Source organism: Cygnus atratus, chromosome Z, assembly GCF_013377495.2.
Source record: "Cygnus atratus isolate AKBS03 ecotype Queensland, Australia chromosome Z, CAtr_DNAZoo_HiC_assembly, whole genome shotgun sequence".
Taxonomy (NCBI): Eukaryota; Metazoa; Chordata; class Aves; order Anseriformes; family Anatidae; genus Cygnus; species Cygnus atratus.
The window spans coordinates 82,896,793-82,918,942 of NC_066396.1; the positions used below are offsets into that span (position 1 = coordinate 82,896,793).

At 40.5% G+C, this 22,150-nt stretch overlaps 1 protein-coding gene across 1 annotated transcript in view; it reads right to left on the minus strand.

The window, feature by feature from the left end:
- Positions 1 to 11,574: 11,574 nt before the first annotated feature.
- Positions 11,575 to 22,150, minus strand: part of MCTP1 (multiple C2 and transmembrane domain containing 1) — a 191,593-nt gene continuing 181,017 nt past the window's right edge. Inside the window, 4 exon segments of the mRNA XM_050716521.1 lie at positions 11,575 to 12,461; positions 13,613 to 13,710; positions 17,264 to 17,373; positions 20,498 to 20,607. Of these exon segments, the coding sequence (XP_050572478.1) occupies positions 12,390 to 12,461; positions 13,613 to 13,710; positions 17,264 to 17,373; positions 20,498 to 20,607 (390 nt within the window). The 3' untranslated portion in view covers positions 11,575 to 12,389.

The window sequence follows — 22,150 nt, forward strand, 5'->3', positions numbered from 1 at the left end:
TTTCTTTAAAATACCTAACTCTGGACAGTTCTGAAGCTCTTTCCTGCACCACCTGAGTTGCTCAGTCCCTGCATTCATAAGGGGCAGTTCCACAAATGCCCCGTGCAGTGTTAATATCAGCCCTCTGCCTTGTGCTAGCACATTCAAGGACCATGCTGGGCATCACGCCATGCTCCCTTGTGGTCAAGAGTGCCTGGTAAAGCCAGAGTCATCTGCATTTTAGTGTCGGGAAGGCATGGCTTTCGTCGTGCGGCCCCACATTCAGCTTGAGCTGGCTGCAGTAAGACTTTTTTTTTTCAACAGGGAATCCAATTTAGTGACTGAACAGATCAATCTGTGTGAGTAGGCATTTCTTCATGTCTTGTGCCACATGCAGATGTAAATATGAATGACTGTGTATTTACTCCATTGGTGAAATAATATACCAGTCTAAGTGCCAACCCCAGAGGAACACCATGAAAAACTTCAGTTATTATTCCCCACTGAATACTGTTCAAAATTTGTCAGATAGATAACTGATTTTTTAATCTGTTAAACACAAATAATTCTATACTGTATTAATCATCAAAATGTAATATATAAAGATCCCTACAAGTTCATAAATTTATCATATTTACCAGTATATGAAATGATGCTTCTTTAGGAAAATGATCTAAAAATTACACTTTGCCAAATATTCATCTCTGCTGTCATATTTAGATGAAGATATTGCAAATGTACCTGATTTATCAACAAAATGTAAAGATCTGTTTGAAAAAAATACAGACTCTGGTTTGTCTGAGTTATTTTAAGTCAGGATATCAAGAGAAACTTGTAGCATATTTTAGGTAGCATATTTTTCTAGAAATGCAGAAAAAAAAATGTTATTGAAAAAAAAAAAAAAAAAGGAGGGGGATAAGCTAAGGACTATTTAACAGAATTTGTCCTGCAGATGGGCAGGGAGCCTTGTGCAGAACAGATGAAATGGCAAAGCTGCAGAGCTTCAGTAACACTTTCTGCACAGGCATCTGTGAACCAGGTGTTGGAGAGCATGTTCCGATTTCAGCAAAAAATAATCAGAAATTTAAAAAAAAATACCTCTACCTGCCCAACTCTGATGATAATATACACTATAAGGTAAATCAGACTATTTATTGGTTGCTAACAACACCAGGTATTACTAGAGGCTGCTGGCACAAGGCAAGGAAAGAGAAAGAAGTAGAAGCAGTGCAAAACTCAGGTCCGGTTAAGAAAGTATTCTTTCAATACAGGTTTCATTAATCTTTCAGGAGAGCTATCTTATTTAAGCTGGAAAATTGTCATTAATCTTGAACATAGGAGAAGTGAAAATAAAACAGTGGAAGACCAAACAGTCAGCTTATAGAAATTGTTGAGAGTGCTGACACAGGGAAGTTTGCCCATTGTGGCTTGTCACTTGCACACAGCTGAAGTCTGATTAATCTAATTCTTGTCTTACCTAAATGAGCCTGTATACATTTGCTAAATGTCACCATTTTTCATCAGACTCATGTAAAGAAGGCCTCATTCTTGTTTAGCTGCCAGTACACCTAAATCACTTTGCTCTTGTACTTTAAAATAAGAAGTAGTGGCTCTTAATATAATTATCCATACACCAAATCATTTGTAACCAATGGTGCTTTTGATAATTCAGGGAAGGCATAGCTAATTTGAAAAATAAAAAAACAAACTAATCTAAGGAGATCTGTATTTAAAAAGAATAATCATAAAACTGCAGACTAAATAGCTTATCTTGCTGATTTTTGTTTACCTCACTTGCCAATTTAGTCTTAAAACTTGGCATATTTCTCATTAATGCTCCCTCTCTTATTTTCTTTAGAGGATGTTGTGCTATCTACCCCAATACGTGCATGTCTGTTGAAATTCTGCTCTGAGAACAAATACGATCTGGCAGTTTGAGGTGGTCATCCAAGCATCACTTTTAGCTTTTCAAAGCACACCCTCTCTGTGTGGGGGACATGCTATCTGTAATGGCTCTTGAACTACTGAAGATTGAACTTCATATGGATACCATGTGGACTGATGATAACATATCTTCTCTATCAACCCCTTCTGACTTCAGGAGTGTTCATAGAACATGAAGAATTAGTTGTTCCCTGATGGGCCTTTGCAAACTCCACACAAAAAAAATCAGGGAGGAAACTGATAAGATTAAACAACGGGTACAGCTATCAAAGGCTCTAGCGTAGCTATATTTATAGCGACTTCACCAACATGATTAAATAAATGTTTGGTTGTTTTGATTTTTAATTTTTTTTTTTGTGATAAATCCAGAAAAATCCTTTCAAATGCATGTTGCGCCACATTTATACCAGGTTTATGACACATTTTATTTGATATGGTATTACCATCTCATTTGTCTATACGGAGTGCTAGCCATCAGTCCAATGTCAGGCTGCTGGGCTCCTGGAGGATGCTGTCCCAGCCTGCCGAAGGTGAAAAAATGAAAACTGCTGCTTTGCAAGACAGGCTACAAACAGGCAAAAGGGGTGCCATTTCAAAGGTTTCCCTTTTATAAACTGAAATACAGTTTTTGTGTTTTCCTTAGCCTGTGCAGATCTGGAAAACACCAGATGAATATGAACACATTGGGTTTCTAGCAGATGCCAGATCCAAGGAAAAACTCTCAGGTCTCTCCAGGTTTCTGTATAGCAGCACAGGGAGAGCAAGGTTCCTCCAGATTGGAATGAAGCCACAAGGGAAACCAAAAGGGAACTGTCTGCAGCTGGCATGAAGAACTGATGCGTTCCTCCTGGCAGCCAAGTGGGATGTATGAGGTCGCTGCACACTTTAATCCTGTCTGCTTACTCAGAGTTAGAGAGATGGAATTATCCCTGGTTTCCATGTATTTCCCCAAAGTGGATGCCTATGTGGAAGATTCGTTTCAGAAAGCAGAATGAGTATTACACATATCTTTCAAAACTGTACACTCTCCCAGAAGCCTCTACAAGCCAGAGCACCTTCTCAAGGGGATGAAACATTTGTTCTCTTTTCTCCTGCAGGGGTGCACATGAAGACGAGACCAATGTCTCTGCAATATCCATGTGAAAAGCAAACAACAATTTACCGGTTTTAGTTAGATCTCTTCCTGTTGCCCTCCAGAAGCATCACCCTCGAGGCTGCAGGCTATCTCCTGCCCCTGCTGTCTCCCACACCAGTGGCCCTGGACCAATTTCTGCAGCAAGCTGACAGAGGGTCATTGCTGTAGTTAGCCACGTCTCCTCTCCCATCTGGATAGCCTCACGTTGGCCACATCATACTGCTAGGAAGTGTACAGTGTGCATTTGAGGCCACTGAGGCCTCTCCAGCTTGGGAAGTGCAATGCCCACTACAGCCAAGCCAAGGAGTTGCACACAGGGTCTGCTTCAAGTTATCCAAGCTACGGTTGTCATCAGCACAGCTCCAAACCTCTGCAGCTGCCCTCCGGCAGCCTGACAGCCGCTGGCCTTTGCATGCTGCACGTAGAGGACATCTTCTCTACACCAACTTTTGCAAAGCTTTCAGGGCCTTAGCGAACATCCCACTGGGCAGCTGCTTCCTGCCTCTGCTAGGGCAGTCGGATTTTTATTGACTGGAAAGATGGCCCAGAAAAAGCCTTTACAGTTTGTGAGAAATTTTAAGAATTTCATCCATCCATATGGAGGATTGGTCTTCATTTCTGAAGTGCTGTCATGTTCGACTGCCTTTCCCATCCATGTTCCTTGTGACAGGCGGAACGTCTGGAAGATGCCACCTGCTCTTCTGCATGACCCCGTGTTAGGATGTTGGATGTGGGGCTCAGCGCGAGGATACTTTCAGATCTGCTCTGAACCTGAACCTTGCAGGTTTTTAAGCCTTCTCCTTCCACCGTTCAAAAGACACTTGTTTCTGAACACCTCATATGCTGTCTACAGAAGTTTTGCAAGGCCTTTAGCGGTGCTGTCACCTGCTAAATCCACGTTACTCAGATTCCTATTTAAAGTTCCAGCCAGGAGTGCCAAGAGCACTCCTACCTGCCCACCTTCAGTTTAGCTTCATTCCATTGCTTAACAAACTGATTTGCGTTTTTTATTTTATTTTTTCCCCTCATTTAACAACAGTGTATATTATATGAAGTCCACACACACTTGATGTCTCTAGCTCTTCATTCCATGGCTAAATGTCTATCTGTGGTAGAAGGGTGAACAGGGCTGAAATTAAAAGACAAATTGTCAAATGTTTTTCAATACTGACTGTAGGAATGAGAAATGATTTTTAAAGCACATTATTTGGAAATAATATGAGAATTTGCATATATTTTTCACCACAGAATTTAGTTACTCGGTGAGAGAATGCATGGACTTTCCCTGTTACATGGGTGCACAATGCCAGGGGAATCTGTACTGTTCAGCACTGAGCTGAATGTGCGCTCTGTAGGGGTGTGTGCAAATGAATGAAAACAAAATATCAGCGTAGGAACTGGTATTTCTAAAAGCTAGGAACTTGTCAAATAGCTACAGTGGTGTCTGTCACATTTCCCCAACTGCGTACTGAAAGCAAAAAGAGGGTTTAATATTTAGGCTGAGAAGGAGAAAACACACGAAATTCAGAATTAGGGCTGAGAGTTTGTCCCTCCTGGGCACTGTTGCCATTTTCATTTTTAAAGTAGGTCATTTAAATTAGCGCTCACAAAAACAATGAGCTAATGCACCAGCTGGAGACAGGGCAGCAGGGCAGACATTATATAAGCCCCTTCACAGAAAGGTAAGTGTGCACCTAATGGCTCCTTTGTTATAACCCTGATCTTCTAATCTCAGCTACTGTCAGCTGTGCCAAGCATCTGCAGCTCTAGAGACTGCACACATCAAGCTCCCAGCTCTCTGTATCCTCAATAATATGTGAGCCCAATTTCTTACCAGTGACAGGCTGGTGCAAACTCACGGCGTGACTCCAGATCCTCTCTTCACCTCTCCCTTTGCTTTGTCACAACTTAAATCAAAAGGTAAACAGAAGCCCTGGCTTTAAACTTCCTGGCATTTGACAGTTCTGGCATCAAGTGTAAGTGTCAACTACTTCAAAAATTCATTTCTTTTTAAAATGCCACTGTTTGTTCTGCAGAGTGTCTGGTCAAAGTGCAGCTTCTGCATTGTGCTGCAGAGAAAGAGGCCAAGCTGTAAAAATCATAGGACTGTATTTAATCGTAAACCTCCGGACTTAACTGAGAACAGCAAAGTGCACAATGAAAACTAGTTCTCCACCATTAAGAATTCCTTAAAGCATCTTCTTCCAACCCATACTTTGCTGCAGTTACCTACTTTAAACACAACTCTTCACAAACTACAGGGTTTCTGTCAATTTATTTTCCAAAGTCAAATGCCCATTGTGATTTGATTTTGAAGTCATACAGAGGTACAAATCTAACTGGAATGGAGCAAGACTGTAAACTCAGACATTTCAGAATCAAGTAGTAGACAGTAAGATGCATATATATACAAATATATATAATATAGAATGGTTATGCAACTCCCAGAGGAGATTTGCTTCCTTTAAATGTGGATTTTCTTATCTCATATTCTTCATTTCCAGACTGACTTTCATAGGAAACAATTTCAAAACATTTCACAACCCACTGACGCCCACCACAACAGTAAAAACACACTGAGCAGCAGGAAGAAGAGGCTAGATTGGAGCATTGAAACAAAAAATCCTGCTACAGACAGCGGGGTCACTGTGAGAAGAGTGTGTGGCCTGATCCTCCTAAGTCCCCTGTCCTTCAGCTCTCGTGCCGTACAGGCAGGACCTTGTTCCTGTTGAGTTTCCACCCAGGATCTGCCACATGTCACAGTCAACAGCACCACTGACTTTAATTGCTTTTGCATTTCAGAGAGGTCTAAGTGCTCTGAAAAGACCAACCTGTGACCACCAGCCCACAGACTCCAAACAGCTCACAGCCAACCTGAAGGCCGGGCCTAACTCTGATGTGGTGTGGGGAGCGGACAGAGTCTGGATGCAGGGTACCAAGAAGAGGGAGGTGAAGTTTTGTGAACATATTGCCTAGGAATTAGGCCTATAAGAGGATGAATAAGACAAAGAGAATTTCTGGGTGGGAAAAGAAAGGAGAAGCCTACCAAGAACAAAAAGCAAAATGAGGAGAAGCAGCAGGAGAACATGACATGGCAGAGAGTGGCAGTCCCCAGTAAGGTGTAACGGGTACTATCAGAAGTGCCAGGAAATCAAGCAGAAGAGGTAAGGTGCAGTAGCCTTGAGCTTGGCTGTCCAGACTCTGTTGGCCAGGGTCTCTAGGAAGACGGGAAGGAGTGGGCCTTGGCACCAGCAGGCATGGGACCAACTCCACAGCATGCAGGCAGCAACATCTGACCTTAAGAAGAGACTAAAAGCCATGTGGTAGCTGGAAAGGAAGGTGTGGATGTAACCACAGCTTTGGGATGTGGGGCTCTTAAGGGTGCCAGGGGGAATGCCGTGGCTGTGTTGTGAAGGGAAGGACAGCAGGAAGGCTGGTTCCACCATAATTCTTCTCCCAGCTCTTTCCCAAGATGTCTCCCATTCTTTCCAGATTTGTATACTGCCACAGCAAATTCCTGTCATTGAACTTTCTTCTAAGTGAGGCACTTATATTTACACACATATTGCAGGTAGAGTTCCATCCTTTAAATGAATCCCAGTCTTTAAAGAAATCTGCAACAATTAAAGTTATACTTCCTAGCCATTTAGTTTACCAGTAATGCTTTTAATAATCCAGGGCCATCCCTACTTCTTCCCCTCCTTCAATACATGCCTGTACAGGGCCTCAGCTGGAAGAACAGAAATGTAGCTGAGAGAAGGAATTGCTTTAGTCTCTAGGCCCATTACTTCTGATCAAGCCATTATCTTGTGCCTGTGAGCAACGGCTCCTCCCGCTTCGAGTGTGACTGCTTGTCGAGCTTGTTACGTGTCCATCCTGGGGGAAAGGAGAATATTTTTTGCTTTTGTTACCGTATTTGTTCAGGAGGCAGAGAAAAATCTTCCTTTGTGTCATAACTCAAGCACAGATGCACACTGAGCAGGCTGGCTTAGGGGGTGGAAACATGCAAATGAGAGGAACGTCCAGTGCACCAAGCCATTAATTAACGAGGTCAGTAATACAACGTGGTAGGAGCAGAACTGGAACCAGAGATCCCTTGAAGGGATTTCCCAGTGCCTCATTCAGTGGCAGGGGCTCGGCAGTGCAGACCGCAGTGGGGCCAGCATCAGGTGCGACGGCTGGAAGTCTCCAGCTGGCAGCGGTGCCCATGCTGCAGGTTAGTTAAATGGCTCTCCTCCCCTCTTCCAGTAGTATCTAGCAATGATGCCATACGGCATTTATTTGATATTTTCATTTTCTTTTCAAAGTCCCGATACTTGCGGCAATTGTGATGACGCAGTAGCTGAAGAGGGGATGATGCTGAATTCCAGCTCTTGTTCTCTTCCTCGCAGCTGCTCCATGCTTATCACTCCCTATTAATTTGATCATGTTTTTGCATAATCATGCAATGTGTCTGCACTTTCTTTGCTACTTTTGACTGGGGATCTTACTGCATCAGTTGTGGCTCTAAAAGGCTTTTTTTTTTTTTTGACATTCCTAAAAAAGATCATGTGTAATAATGAACAATTATGCAAAGTAAACTTTGTAGGAATGTGTCTTTATGTCAGGGTACAGAAGGTCAGGCAATATCAACTTATTAAATGACTCCAGAAAATATTAATCTTCACTCTTTAATCAAAAAGATATCAATGATCAACATTGTGGCTTTTCCTTTAATCACCTACTGTAATTTAATCAAAAGCTGAGCAAGAAAAGCCATTTTGAGTGTTACCTTTGATTATATTAAAATGAAAAAATTCTTTATTATTGTATGAATCATAGCTAAGGATTTCAGGCTTTTATATTGTGCAATCTGAAGCATAAAAAAAAAGCTTTTGACATTTAAATTTAATTCAGCACTGAGACTGATGAGAAGAAAAAACATGGCTGCATGTATTTTTTGGTCCCCCTTAGTAAAAAAAAAAAAAGTCAATTTCAAACTCTCAGTAATTTGAGTTGGACTCTCAAGATTCAATAGAATTGGAAATTGTCCTGTTCCATGGCTAAATCTGGCATTCCTTGAGCATAAAATTCTTGCTAAGAAAAAAAGAAATTATGCTCCGGAAGTACAATGTTTCCTGTGCAATGGATAGTTAAGTGGATAGTTAAGATTTTTCCCTTCCCTTCCCTTCATCCTTAATCCTTTCCTTTCCTTTCCTTTCCTTTCCTTTCCTTTCCTTTCCTTTTTTCTTTTCTTTTCTTTTCCTTTTTTTTTTCTTCACAGTGATAGCTCATAGATTTTTAATTTAATTAAGATCTAAAATTTTTAGTTTGTGAGAAACATGCCTTCTCTTGATTGATTACTTTGACACGAAAGGGGTGAAAACCTTCTAATGCCTGTTGCAGCAAAAAGTATCTAACCCCCCAGTCAGATGACCTGACCTACACTTGTTCACATCTTCTATGGCTGGCAGCAGCTGTGTTACAACTTTTTTTTTTCTTTTTTTTTTTTCTTTTCTTCCCTGAGAGAGAGGCTGCTGTCAAGGGATGAGATGTAGTATTTGCAACAAAGACTAAGCCTAGCCAACTGAAGCAGTTCACCATATTTTAAATGTGGAGAAATATGGAGAGATAAAGGCTGTTTAGGGCAGATGAATTACTTTTCTGGTAGGAAGGGAAGGATCTTTTCTTTTCCCACCAAGAGCAGAGGGAGAGCACCACCTGGAGGTTAGCCCTTTATGAATGACTCTGGGCCTAAATGCACATCATCCTCACCCTCAGTCCTTCTGCTTCCCTCTCCACTGATCAGCCAATTGCATGATGCTTTCAACGAGGTGCAAGTGACCGAGTGGAGAGTAGTTTGTTCTTTTAAAGCCTTCACTTTTTCTCAGTTGACATCTAAAGATTGCATTTTATTTGGGAGTACTTGAATTTCTCCTTTAAGTGTCAGAAGATACATTCCTTTTATGCTGTACTCTAATTAGGCACAAAGCAATGGAAATCCAGTGCTTCACACTGAAAAACACCTATAATTGCAACTGTGTATGTCTTAAAAATCTTTGGTTGTTCACCTCTGCGAGATTTCAGAAAAATTCCAAAGGAAGAGGTAGTTACTGAAAATTTGCAATTTAGGTGGGGGTGGGAGATTAGCAGCTTTAATAGAAGCAGCTGCACAGCAATCTGGAAATTAGCCCTGTTGGGAGGAAAAAGTTTGTCCTCAAAAGAGAAGCAGGCTCAGAAATGTAAAGAAGCCTGCGTCTGGCTGCCAGCACAACTCCTGCAGCTGAACATGGAAAGGAGGTGTAGGTGGAACGCGCCCTTCTCCTGCAGGTAGGGATCTCTTGCTGCTGGGGAGCGAGCTGCAAATGTCTCAACACGCTTTGAGCCGCTGGTACGTGGTCTAATGCTGACTAGAGAATAAATTTTTCTTTTCTTTTCTTGCTTCGTACTCCTGGGCTACCCTGGAATGAAATACGTTAGCGCATTGCCGTCAGGTCCAACGGCTCTTCCTCTTGATGCTAAAGCACACATTAGCATATATGTGGCCTTCTTAATGAATTTCTCAGTGTCCCACTATTGTTTTAATTGCATCTTCCAACTGTACTCTGAGGTAGCAGCAGAAATGGAACTAGAACCTCAGACAAATAGTCTCCAGTGGACACCAAGTGTTCTGACACCTGCTTGAAGTGTGGACCCAAATGAAGCTGTTAAACTTTCTCTCCCTAGAGCAGAAAGAATTTCAAGATAATGAAAGACATTGTTCAATCCTGATTGTTTACACACGGACAAGTTATTTAGGAATAATACCAGACAAATTAGAGGGTTATAAGTTAGAAGGTTACCACACAAGGTTAGAAGTTGACTTTAGAGACAAACTGGAAATTGAAGATACATTGAAATATTTACAGTATAAGGCAGGATCAAATCTCTGAAGAGGCCTCTCCCACAGAGATTAGCTTAAATATTGAAAAGGGGCTCAGACAAATTAAATTATTTTAAAACATAGTTTTATAATGTTCTATTTTGGCAAGGAGAAACCTCAGTTAATGAAAGTGTGTTCTGAGTCAGTCCTACTTCTGTGCATTGCATTTCCAGTGAGATCAGCTTTAAAAGGTTGAGGCATTAACAGAAGCTTAACCAGTTTCAACAAACTTATGGCCTCCTTCCCCTGCCCCTGCACTTGCATATTTTTGAGCTTAAAACACTGAAATCCTGCGCAAAGAAATACAGTGCTTTCATTCACTTGTCCTTCATGCCAATCACGGAAAATGATACTGTAGGACTTCAAAAAAAGATGCTTCCTACTATTAGTACAGAGATGCTTAAAACTGTGTTTAATGCAGTAATTGTGTATAAGTCAAGACATTACCACCAAAGAGGACACTTGAAATTGAGTACAGAGTAAACTAAACAAAAAAAACAAAACAAAACAAAAAAAACACAACAGGAGATTGCACACAGAATGAAGGGTAATATCAAGAAAATACAAGGCTTGCAATGTATCAAAGAACTTTGCAGAAGTGACAACTGGCACCAAATATTCTCACTTTGTCAAGCAGAAATTTTTTTTTGCTTCTTTGTTTAGTTTTTTAACAAAAAAGGCTCATCAGTGAATCTTTCTTCATCAATAGTATGCTGCTCTTTGGGCAACATATAACGAAAAGGTGGTTAAGTAAGCTTCGCAAAATAATTCATTAAAAATCATGATGTAACAAGAGCATATTTAGGCCTAAGACTTTCTACAGAACAGTTACTTGAGTGGCATTCTTTCAAACATACAAATAACAAGATCAAAATAACTATTATATCAGAAACTGGCCATCAACATTTCTGTAAAATAAACAAAGTCAGAATGATCTTTCATGAGCAATGCAGCTAATGTAGAATTCTTTAGAGAAATATATATACATTTGCTTGCAAAGTATTTCTAAATAGTCTTTTCAAAAAGTATTGTTAGAGTAGTGCAATATAACTTTATCAGCAATTGCAACCAATGAGAGGTAACCCACAGAGAACAACAGGAAGAACTCCTCTCGAGGATGGAGTTCTGCAGCTCTCACCTGGGCAAAAATCCCCTTTAAAGTCACTGGGAGCTACGGCTAAGAGCTGTGCACAGGTAGTCCCCTAGGAATGAATTCTCTGCTCATTACGTGGGGACCTGAGCGTGAAAGTCTACAAGCAGGTATCAGAATATATCCCCAAGCACTCGTTATGAAGTGGCCACTAAAACCTCTGAAATGTAAACCTTCCTACTCTAAGTTTTGTTCAATTTATAAAATAATGCAGTTTCCATGCAGTAGGGCACAGTTGTTATCAGAAGAACTGACTACATTATTAGCTAAGGAGATAAAACTGGTATATCAGTTTAACCACAACTGCATTTTCTCCTCTACACTACATTTCACATTGGTAACAGGTAATGTGTTATATCATAAAGCATATAAGTATGACCTTGTGATTTGAAAGCAAAAACATTTTCTGCAAGATTTCTCTATTAAAATAGTTATGTGCACAAAAGGCGTTCATAGCATGACACCCAAAGCGATATGGAGTTAGTTTGATAGTATTTCCATTACAGCAGAACTATGGACCTAATTCACTAAACTATGTAGTACAAATGAAGATCACTGGTACATATAAAAAAATCAGGCAATCAATTACAAACCTGGCAGTATTTTGAGAGAGACAGAGATTTTCAGGTCTTATAATGGAATGATAAAAATGGCAGGAAGTTCTTTTGGGAGCTCCAGAAAGACATCTGCATTTGGTGTTTCTCTTTAACTTACAAGCAGCCCTACTGCACAGGAATACGTTGCACCAGGAGTTAACACCACAGTCTAGAGTTCAAAAAATTTGCTAAAACTTAAGTGCAGTAGGTTTCACTACATTGTATTTCTGCTGAGATGTATAAAACATAGAAAATTGTAATGGTGACTTACTGGATAAAAATATTAAGGTTCACAAATAAAATTTTACAGAATTTTTGAGTCAGATTTAAATTTACACCTTTTGTAGATTTAATCGTCATGATTTGAATATTTGAGATATCTCTGACCATTGAGTAGCAGTGCGTATTTACCATTCTACTTTGATTTCTTTAACGTGTTACACTATTTCTAACAAGCCTTTCAATCAGCAAAAGCCCTACTCGAAACCTTCATCAAATGTGTCTTTACAGTGCTAAGTATATATTCAGTGAGAAACGCCTTTATACAGTATTTACAAATTCTCCCCATTAGATAAAAAGGCAAAATAAATAAAAAGCTTAGAGAAAGGAAATGCTGCTTAGGGTGTAGGCTTCTCCTTTTATCTTCCCCCAGCAGATGCTAGTTTCTTCGATACATGAAGCTGGCTAGCCAGGATTGTTTTTCTTCCTCTTGCTTGGGCTGTGACTGGGATCTTGTTTCAGTTCATGATATTGCACCTGTTTAAACACAATGTTCAGAAACTGGTCAGGTGGCCACCAGCAAGAAAAAGCAAGCAAGAAAGATTTCTGGTTTTTTTTGTTGTTTGTTTGTTTTTTTCAAGGCAAAAGAAAACAGAAAAATGAAAACTATCCCCCTGCAATCTATATGGCTTCTACAGCTGTGAATCAACAACAGAATGACAGACCTAAAGTAAGAAGAAAAAATACCATTAGGAAAATCCTGCCAGGAGATAAAACACTGTACTGACGTAATCTTTAAGAAGGTTACCTTCTTTTTTTTTTTTTACCCCTGTGAGATGTAACAGAAAATAAAGAGTATCACCTTTAATGTTTTGGATGAATATTCTTTGCAGTCTTTTTCCTAAAAACATACTTATTTTCAAAGGCCTACCACAGAGGGGGCCAGATTCAGATTGGACATGTGCACATGTACCTCCCATTCAAGCCAGCTCTGAACTGAAATTGTTACCTAGAAATATGGAAAGCATATAATCTTCATGATACTGGAGATGATTTATGTGCCCAACATATCCTAATGCTTGCACCTTCACAAGGGGTTGTGTACTGCACTATAAAAGCTTATAATTCATAACTAGCTCACTTTTAAAGAATTTTATGGTCACGGTTGAATTGTAGCCAAAAATTTTCACTTTAGAAAAAACAGGCTGTGAAGTACTTGGGACACTGAGCAAAGCTGCCTGCTGGTGACTCTGCCCATGTGCCACTCCTCCAACATTTGACCCTTCTTTTGCCTCTCTGCATTTCCTAGTGGCCTCAGGGAGCAACATTTCCAACAAAAAAAAACTTGCAGTGCCTCATCCCAATGAGATTCACATTACACAGCCTGGAGGCTGCTTAACACAAGCTCTAGCACCTACTACCATCTCCCAGATACTTGTCTTTTTATTGATTTCCCATTAAGTATAACTGAGGTAGTAATTAACTCCTCACTGGACAAAGTACCACAGACTCCTTAAGGTTCACGGACTATCCCCAGCTTGAGTTTCAATTTATTTTTTGTGCCAAAGAAAGTGAAGGTCAAATCAAAACAATCAGTTTAAAAAAAAATAAATAAAAAAAAATAAACAGAAAATGATGATGCCATATATTAAATTAACAACTGTATGAACACCTAAAAATATACACACCACTTGCACATCTGAAGGAACTCTGGACAGGAAGTCAAGCAGCTCGTTGTTATCAATTGCATATGGACTTCGAAGCTTCTTCGTAAATTTATTGATGCCTGCAAAAGTGAGCATTCAAATGTTACTTTCACCATTTTTTAAAAACAGCGTATATATTTAATGACAAAGTACTGAGAAAGATCTTGGGATCAATTTCAAAGTCTGACAGTAGCATTAACTAATTAATGCATGAACCATAAAGCTCTAAAAGCCATTATCTGCTGTTGTGGTTCCCTGTGATTCAAGGTAAAGTGACATACTTAATTCCTCTAATACTGTCTTTAAAACAAATTTGACTGAGAACTCCCCTTACAACAGAAACCATGGTTATTACGCGGAAGATGGAAGAATGAGAGGAATAATGTGTACCCTGTCTCTGTGGTGATAGGACAAGTAACAGAGGGCTTACTACCAGGATAGAAGACTCAGGCTAGATGCAAGGAATAACTTTCTAATACTATGGATGGTGAATCAGGTGGGAAGCAGTTCATCATGTGAAGGCTTAAGGAAGAGATTTCACAAGCCTCTGTCTGCAAATGACAGATAGAGATGATCCAACGGCACATCCAATGGACACAATGGTTCTTCCAGACCTCATAGCCTTACAGTGCCGATTGACAATTAGCGTTCAAAAGCACCAAGAAAATCCTCCCCAAACTAAGCTAAAAGCAGGCTTTTAACTTAAACTTGTTTACATACCATGGCATACCAGCTCGTATTCATGCACTTTTCATGTAAGAATCTTGTGTGTGGGCTCTCGGATCACACACCTAAATCATGGCCAGGAATGGTACAAACTGCACAGATTCTCATTTGAGCAGCAGAAAGCTGGGACAGCATTTGAAAATGTACTGCTCTGTGTAATTTATGAAAGCTATCAGAGATAAGATAATCCCGTTTATCTTCCAAGAAGTCTTTGGTGCCTAGGCCTTTCAGAAAGCTTTAGCAAGGACATTAAACTTCAGGACACGGCGCACTAGCAGCAGGCTTGGTAACAGCCAGGGGCGCCCACTGAATGAATTCTCAGCAATTTGGTGAAGACAGGAGATCACCAAAATCCTTTTATCACTAGATTAAACAATAAGTATTGTTAAATAATATGTGGGATTCAGAGACGTTTGTTGAAGAAGATCCTTTCCATCAGCAAACTACTGAGAAGTCCGAGGTCTACCCCACTGTCTATTGCACGTGGCCACTAGACCACCCACTGGTGAATTCTGGACTTGGTTTGGCCTTGCCTTATCACTTGTTACTCATACTGAAAAGAGCCAGCCTCCCTGTGAAAGCAAATGCATGAATAAATCACAGTCAGGGCTTGAGAAAAGTGAAGAGCAGAACAGATGAGCCAGGATGCTACAGGAGAAGTAAAATACAACAAGGGGATTAGATCTTTTCTAAAAGCTTGAAATTTTTCAGTTTGAAGTTATTTTCTTTATATTCTCTCATATAAACAGCTGTAGCAGCTGCCAGGACCGTGCACTGCTATGAATGGGATTAGAGCGCAGAGGTGGTTCCTGCTCCATTGTAGCTAATGCAGCACAAGTTCGAGGACCAACCGTCTGCCAAGGGAGAAACAGAGACAGGAGGCAAAGAACTGAGGATTTCTCACCAGGGCAGGCCAAAACGGGCAGCCCCTGTGGATGCACAGAAGAAAGACAACTATACATAAGCCCAGCCACAGTATGGAGGAATTTTCATTAAAAGAACAAAACAAAAGAAAACACACACCTCCCCAAAGAATGAAATGGGCAGATGCCACCACAGAGTGGCCCAGTTCCCTGTGGAAAGTCAAACCACAGCAATCGTTCCTTTTAAGTGCAGGATATACGCATGGGATGAAGAAACATATATACACAGGGGAGGCTAGAAACACAAAATAATGGAGAAAACAGGCATTTGTTTGGAATGAGACCTTTTTGAAAGGAGAGCGGCTCCCTTCATGCAGCATGACATGGCTCTGCACTAACGCATTACATCCCCAAGGAGGTCTGGGTTCTGGAACAACAGCTATGCAGTACCTCTCCCGTCTCCCATCATGATGCAAGGGAAATAGGTACCTAATGAAGGTATCTCCACACATATGCTGAACAAGAAGTTGCCTAAACTGAAATGAATATGAAAAACATGAAGCTGTAACCTCTAATGAGCCAAAGGTTCTTGAAGTTGTATGACTAGGTAACTTGTGAGAGGTGGAAATGAAAGAGAAAGAGGGAAAGAGGGCAAGGTGCATCTAAAACAGTGATTACGCTATTCATCCATGGTTTGGGAGGCATGGACTCAAGTTTGGAAGTCAAGGCTCTGCCTTACCTGAGACAGAGACATGAACTTACATTTGTGGGTAAGTGTAGTACCTCCCAAGGTATTGCCAGGGATAGGTGTCAGTATAGCCTTTCAGACAACAATGCAGACTTAATACTTTTGTGGGTCTTGGAGAGGTATTTTAAGCTTAATTTCTTGCATGAAATCAAGCGAATGTATGAAATTGAGTGTACAAGATCTGTCCAAGAAACTGCCGAACAAGGACATAGACCAAGTTCTTTAAACAGAAGACCTACCATCTTGTCTGTGCAAGGAACCATGCAATTTGGGGAATAAACTAGGAGTTTGGGTTGCACCCAAGTGATGTTGGGTTTGTGGGAAATTAATGAAATTCTGAGGCAATTCTTAACACTAAGCCCATTTACTCGCTTCTTTCAGTTCCGTATTTTGTTTTGTTCAAATCTTCATTATCGATCCTTCTCAATTTTATATGTTCTGATGCACTGATTTGTAAAGACTGTATGAATAGTAACAATTCTAACTGATATATTATAAGCATAATCTTCAAAGTCAGTACAATGATTTTATGTTGTGTCCTGAATATTCAAAAGTTTGTTTTTTTTTACAAAGGCATGATTATTTTCTTCAGAAAGGATTTAACTCTTCACAGGTTTACATGACTGAGTAAGGGTACAGCTGCTGGTGATGTAAGATGTACAAAAAATGAACAAATGCAGACTTAGAGCATTATTTACAACAGACGAGGTAATGGTACTGTTTAAAATCAGTATAAAGAATAAATATAAGGACAAGTAATGAGAGCTTGGCCCAATCACAGTGCCCCTCCCTTCACCTGAGTCCCCTGCCCCAGCCCCTCAGTTTCTGTTCATTATCAACTGGCCAGATAGCACATGCACCTTTCTGTCAGACTAAAGGTGACCCTTTAAACAGGTTTCTTGTTGCTACGTTTACATACACTTTCACAAGATAAAGTACTGCAGTAAAAAAGGCATACTGTCCTAAATGCACTATATAGTTTGAAATGCCTCTGTTTGTGTATAAGTGGTGAAAATAAATCAGAGTAATATCTAGACAAAGCTACACTTTGATATATGAACAATCCTCATGGCTACATGTTTATAGTATGATGAAGTCTAGAATGCCAGTCAAGAAAAATGCATTTTGCAGGTGGGCCTAAATCTTTACGCAGTTGTGATTTTTAACTAACCTGTCTGTTTCCATCATGGAGCAGCTTCATGATCATAAATACAGAAAAGTACTGACAAGATAATTCATCCCTTAAAAACATTTTTTTCTAAGTGGCACAGACAGTTAAAAAAAGGCTTTACTTACCCCAGACAAGGACAATGTATCTCAGTGGAATGAAATACAGGATGATTGTGAACACACAGAGGGCAACTATTGCCAGCCAGCTCAAGAATGGAACAGTCCAGTTGAATGTGCTAAGTGAAAAATTAATAAAAGTCAGAGCATTGGTCACCCAGCATAGTCAATAAAAGAACAAATAGTGGGCAGGAAGGGGGAGGAGTGCCAGTTTCCATCAATGACAATGAACTGAAACTACAAATGAATGCATGGGCGCTGGATACCAGGGAGAGCAGGGTTTGGACCTGGATGCCCCATCCCTGGAGGTGTACGAGGCCAAGTTGGCGGGGGCCCTGGCAAACCTGATCTAGTGTGTGGCCCCCCTGCCTATGGCAGGGGGTTGGAGTTATATGACCTTTAAGGTCCCTTCCAACCCGAGCCATTCGATGATGCTATGAAAATAAAAGGAGGTCCTGGTGTCACCCACTTCCCCACTGGATGGCACCTCTCCCTGGCCCAGCTGCACCCATCTTCCAGAGGAATCATTACTCAGCTTTATGAAAATTTCAGTGCCTGCCCTCTGTTTCAGCTTTGGACAAAACAAACCTTTTCTGTCTCTGCAAATGTACTGGTGCAGGCAGCACAGATGCTCATCTTCCACTCATTTTTCCCTGACCAGAATAGGGGTAGGTAAAGCGTTAGGGAAAAGGAGGGGACAGAACAATTGGTCCTAAAACCAGGGATAATACAGCAGGGGACAAAAGAAAGACAAAAACACCTACTCTGAGTGGGAAAATGAGGAAGGAGAAAAAGGAAGGAAGGTAAAAAAGTAAATATGAGGGAGTGGCATAAGATAAAGTACATTACAGGAAAAGCTAAAGAAAAAAGCTTGATCGTTCCAGATAAAATCAAATCAAATGTGTATTTTTTACAAATAAAGGAAGAAGACTTCTGGGATCCCATCAGAGTTTCAGGGCACTTTACAAAAAAGCCCCATATTAAAAATGTCCTTAATAAGGGTCCAAAACTCTATGGTGTGATAAAAAACTGCTGATCACCTCATTTTACAGAGGTTGAGGTATGGACAGGGAGGAGGTGAAAGCTAATGAGTCTTGAAACAGCCATGCTGTGGCCCTCCAACCTCTGCAAGCAAGGAAGAGAGAAAGACCAGATGGCCAATTAATACATGTGTCCCACAGGATCACCAGTGAAAGGGAGCTGGGCTAAGTGGGATCATTTCTTGAAGGCACCACCATGTCAAAGGTGTAGCATGACATTTATCCAGAAGGAAAATGTGGCTTTGGCTCTAAGTAGCTTGATGATACTCTTCAAAGTATTACCACTAACTATATGCCCAATCAGTGTGATTACATTATTTTGGCTTCTCTGGCTGAATAATTGCAATTATCTGAATTGCTAGCCATATTTTTCATAATGAGCTCTGGCTTCCTGTGTTTATTTGTCTTCTTTTCTCCCTGGCAATTTTGACATGTCTCCAGAGTGAACATTATGTAGTGTCACTTGGTGTAGGATCACTCCCTTTCTCCTCAGGGGACACCTGCTCTTTTCCCCTCTTCTGCATGCATTTGGGATGAACAGAAGGTTGAGGGTCTGCTCATGTTCCTGTGACTCGGCTTTGTGCAATGGATCACAGACACACCATGTGTGGGAACACTGGCTCCTCACTTAGCAAACCTCCTTATGTGCTGTGTTAGCACAGCATTCAGTAAGGTTTCCCATTATAGTTTTAGGAACAAATTACAAAGATTTATAGGAAGATTCGGTCTCACTCTGCTTAGAAAATTCTGTTCCTCTCATCTGGTATATAATAGAACAAACCACACTTCCAAAGTGCATGATTCAAGAAACTTAATCATCAAGGCAACTTCCCTAAGCAGCCTTTTGATAAAAGACTTCTTTCACAGAGGCTCATTTTACTTGTCTGGAAAACTTGTGCAATATAATGTGCTTACATCTGCCTTTGCTGCTGTGAATGCGGCCTGTTTGGAAGTGTCCCCATGGGAATGCTTCCCAGGTTTTCCCATTAGAGCTTTTGCTCTTAAACACATCAGTGGCAACCTCCTCTTTGTCCTGATCCTGATATGTTTGCCATTGCTGATAGATTAAAAAAAGCACGCAGAACACGAGGAGAGGTGACTCTTATGTTCCCTGCAGGCTGACCTCCACCCAATGTATCAATTTTCTAAAATCCTCTTAAAACACACATTATTTATTTTAGGGCCATATCCTTTTGCACGAGCTGTGGTCTCATAATTGGGAACACCAAGGCACGGCACGTTACACGAAGCAGTGGAAAAAAAAGGAAGGAAAAAAAAAAAAGGTTGCCTTGTGCTCGTAGAGCATACCCAAAACAAGCAGGAACACACAGCTTTAACTTTCCGTTAAGACATGCTGAGCGCATCGGCAGAAACTTTATAGCAAAGTCTCCTGTGAAGGTTTTCTAACTCTGTACGACTTGCAGGTCACCTTTCTGCATACCCTTCCTGCCCACAGTGGAAAGGAGGTTGTGAATGCTCTGCTCCCAACTTTTCATCTTGCAAGGCTTTGCTCTCAGCTTTTGGAGGGCAGAAAGCCAAGTCAATTCTGTCCCTGCTTCTCAGCTGACAGCATTTCTGGAACCCTTCTGATCTCAAATAAAAATCCTTAGACTGCTGCTCAGTGACCATGCCAAAAATACACCAAACTTCCTGTCATAAATCTCAAAACCTCTCTTGCTTAAGGTCTAAATTTGTTGGCAATTCTTACATATCACGTATAAATTGTTATAAATTACATATAATCCAGGAGGAAAGGTTTTGCTAACTTACATAAATAGAACACTTCCCACAACTGAACATACATATGTCCTTAAATTCTGATACCCTGATTCAGCTGTGCTTATTTCCTTTCTCAAAACTGCATTTTTATTAGTACTTTTAAATAACTACTGTTAGGATTTACAGTAAGATTCTCTTTCTGTTTCACTTCAGTGCCTTACTTCTGATTTTTTTTCCACAATTAATACATTTCTAAATTCCAAAATTAACACGACTGGATTGTTATTAACTCAGGGCTGCCACAGAACAAAGCAAATTAAGATGAGTTTTAACAACAGATTGGCCAAAACTGGAATCTCCCACAAAAAAATAAATAAAAAAAAAATAAAAGGGGACAGGGTAAGGGGTCTAACACTTTGCTCCTTAGCTTGGAAGAAATATGAACAGTGCTAGAGAGCAATACAGCACCCACAACAGCACTTACTTCTTTACCCTTTCTCCAAAGGAAGCCACTTCATCAAGGACGTTCTGGACACTAACACACACCTCCTGGATGGCATACAGTTTATTCATAAATCCCTTTTTTTCACTGTCCTAAAAAAAAAAAAAATGTAATTGTATATAAAAAATATCTGGCTGTAGGAAGCATGACATGCATCCATCCATTAAGTTTTAAAAGTGCATGTGTTACAGATTTATCCCTTTGTCCTTTGAACAGTGTATATCAAAAATAGATGTTGTATACATACTTAGCACCACACGGTTTTGTTTGTTGTTGCATCAGTTTCTAAATATGCATTTCAGTAACCCAGGCCTCCAGTTTATAAACGTGTTGAGGGTGCTGACTACCTACGTTGTGCAGCCTCTCACGCAGCAAGAGCCAGGAGGTGGAATAAAGCAGTTTCTCAGGATGCCTGTTATCTCGCTGATGCGTGTGCCAGCTGGGTAACAGCTCTGCGTGGAGAACCAGAGGCTCGCACGCCCTGGTCTGAGGCCTGGTTCCCACCACGTGCATGGCAGCGCCAGACAAGCCACGATTGTGCGTCCACACTGCCCGCCATTCTGCTTGGACAGCGAGCATGCTTCTCTCTCCCCCTTTTCTCTGTATTAATATTCCAGTTAGTGAAATGTATGGAGACAAAGCTCCGACCTTTACCGTACAGTCAGTGCAGTCCATGGCTCAAGAAGCTAATAAAATGGCAGCCACAAACAATGCACGAAAGATGCAGGAGAGGCATTGTTCTAGGAAGCCATTTGATTATCTCCTTACTTATTCGGTTTTCAACATGCTATCAGATTTAAAGCCATCAATTTACAGAAATATAAAAGCCTAACCATAATTTCTCTTTTCTTTAACACCAATATTCTTTTTTTTTCCCTTAAAAATGTGTTTTTTCCAAAAACAGAGTGACCATTTGTTTCCCAAAAGTTCCCACCCTCATTAAGATGTTTACTGTAGTCTTTGACAGATTTGCCAACAGCAAATGTTGTCCTCCTGTTTGCCAACTCGAGCAGACTTTGCCTCCTAGAAGAACCATCTATCTATCGGTGGTGTGGATGACACCAACAAGGTGCTGCGCGGCACATCAATGCCCTCCATGGACCATCCCTCACCCGGGCCTCCTCCTGCTCTGACAGTCTGTTCTTTCTCCCCAGAAAGCTTTCTATCTCTAAACCCTGGCAGGCTGTAGCATCAAGTCCACACAAAGCCAAATGTACTCTCACAAAATTAGAATTAGATGGGCTTAAAATTAGGCCCCACAGACAAAATTGACAATTTTTTATTTTTTCCTGGGCTACATGGAAAGTCAAAAATGTATGTTCAACATTTCCAATGGATCGATGACATATTACACTATCTAGTTCAAATTTAATTAGTGTTTTCTCAAAATAAGAAATGTAATGAAAAATATTTCAAGACTTGCAAAAGGCAGCAAAATATTTGATAAAATAGTTGCTTAGCATTTTGCCACCAAAACTCACATACTACATTGTTCTCTGTAATTGACTCCAAAGTCCAGTACCTAAGAAATGAGCATAGGTTGCATTTCATTTTTCTTTTTCTGATGCTTAACTAGCAGCCAGTCTGTTGGTTCACTTATTCTGTTGTCATTTTTTGCTGTTTTTATAAACCAGT